At 36.3% G+C, this 1,858-nt stretch overlaps 1 protein-coding gene across 1 annotated transcript in view; it reads left to right on the forward strand.

The window, feature by feature from the left end:
* The window catches only part of LOC119593112 (adenylate cyclase type 9-like), a gene marked incomplete in the record, with an annotated part of 14,714 nt that overhangs the window by 9,275 nt on the left and 3,581 nt on the right, over positions 1-1,858 (forward strand). The window contains 4 exon segments of the mRNA XM_037942075.1: positions 776-861; positions 992-1,169; positions 1,536-1,591; positions 1,786-1,858. Coding sequence (XP_037798003.1) covers positions 776-861; positions 992-1,169; positions 1,536-1,591; positions 1,786-1,858 — 393 coding nt within the window.

Below are 1,858 nucleotides of genomic sequence, written 5' to 3' on the forward strand. Positions count from 1 at the left end.
TCAAATATCACATTTTTTCCCCTGTGCTGTACTTTCTTGTACCCCCATGTGTACTAAATTAATTCCTTTAATATAGTTCCAATTACGGTTGACTCCTGATACCTGAAATATCAATTGATTGATAATTGTTCTGGCATGTATTTTTCTTACCTGTCAATATCATCTTTTTTGCAGGAAAAGTACCAATTTAAGGGTACAGAGTTACTGTAAAATAGGAGGTGAAGTTGGGTGATATAGGTGTGGGAATATTAGAATTAAATGAGTCTGCAAGTGTTATTTTTGCAACATGTATTTCAGTGCCACATACTTTGCAGATTTTTATGTTGTTCTTATTCTCATACTGTAGATTGGGCCTGCTGTAGGACTTATGTTTACATTCTTTTTTTCACCATTCACTGCCAGTGGAGCTTTATGAGTGATCCATTATTATGGCATTTATTTATCCTCACAGTTATGATGGTTGTTTAATGTGTGAATAAGATAGCAATAGTTATGAAGACAAGGGATTCCAGAAATGCAGATTGCTGTGAATAATATTTTTCAAGTGATAACAAGTGAGCTTCGGTGGGTAATGAAAGTAATATTCCGAAGATACATTATATTTACAATATTAGATTTTGAAATAGATATTATAATGTTATCTAATCGAGAAGATTAAAATCAGCAAATAGAATATTGGCATTTTTTCTCTGCATACTTTGAAAGTTGGGAAACCAGGAGGAGGAGGTAACGATTCTTTTTAAGGAATTTTAACAAATATTTATCTTTGTTCCAGGCTACAAGACACACTTCATAACAGGTTACAAATTAAAGCCCATAGACAGACGAGAAAAGTCCAACGATCACTACAATTCTCACAAGGTAAACTTTTTTTGGCTTCCTTCATAAAATACCAAAACTGCTAGTATTTCCTCACATATCTCCAGATGTGAACTGAAAGATCTTTTGACCGAAACATCCTTTCTCTCCCCTCTCCCCTCCCTCGTATAAGGATAACAAGAAAGCCTCAAGCTTGCCAAACATCCTGGACTGCGGGAAGGAAGCCGATGGAAACGGCAACATGAAAACCAAGCCAGACCTGGAGGGAACGAAAAGCAGGCGTTCTCTAGCGCCAGCGATAGACCTCCCTCGCCTCAGAATACCCAGACTGCCCAGGAGCTCAGATAAAGGTATAAGATGGATTATATTTCTGTTTTGAAAAGTCACAGAAGCAAGTAAGAGCAAAGAATACAAACCTTAGGAAAGGAGTGGGATGAATTGACATAGAGTGGAGGGAGTGATAGGGCAGTGAATCTGTAATTTTTCTATTTATGACTTGAAGCAAGTGCAAAAAGGGAAAATATTGCTTAAGTGATGTGTATCACAGGAAGGTTCATGTTGTGAGATTGTTTATTTGTTTAGCTCCTTCTTATGATAAGGGAAGATGTTTAAATGACAAGTCTTTGAAGCTGTATAAATAAAAAATTAACAAATAGTTATTTTTAATATATTTATTTTTCTTGATTGTTTGATAAGAACAAAAACTGTCATTTCAGCCAAAGTTAAAACTGCATCTCTACCAAAGATTGGAAGCAAACAGGAGAATAACAAGGTAATCTACATTTGATATGTGTTCAGTTTATGAAATGTGTATTTTTACATAACATATTTCTGAAGATAAGCACTTTTAAACATTAAAATGCGACAAACAGTATTACACAGCAGTGTGAGATTAAGTGCGCATGCAGTATACTGACACCATACATCTAAAACATCAACCTTTCTCATGCTCTTTTTGCGAACCAGTCTGCTGAATGGAGCGAGCTGTGGAGTGGAGGAGACCTGGAGGAAGGCCTTGGACCAGGGTGTGGCAACAGCC

The sequence above is a fragment of the Penaeus monodon genome, chromosome 31 (assembly GCF_015228065.2).
Source record: "Penaeus monodon isolate SGIC_2016 chromosome 31, NSTDA_Pmon_1, whole genome shotgun sequence".
In the NCBI taxonomy this organism is placed as follows: Eukaryota; Metazoa; Arthropoda; class Malacostraca; order Decapoda; family Penaeidae; genus Penaeus; species Penaeus monodon.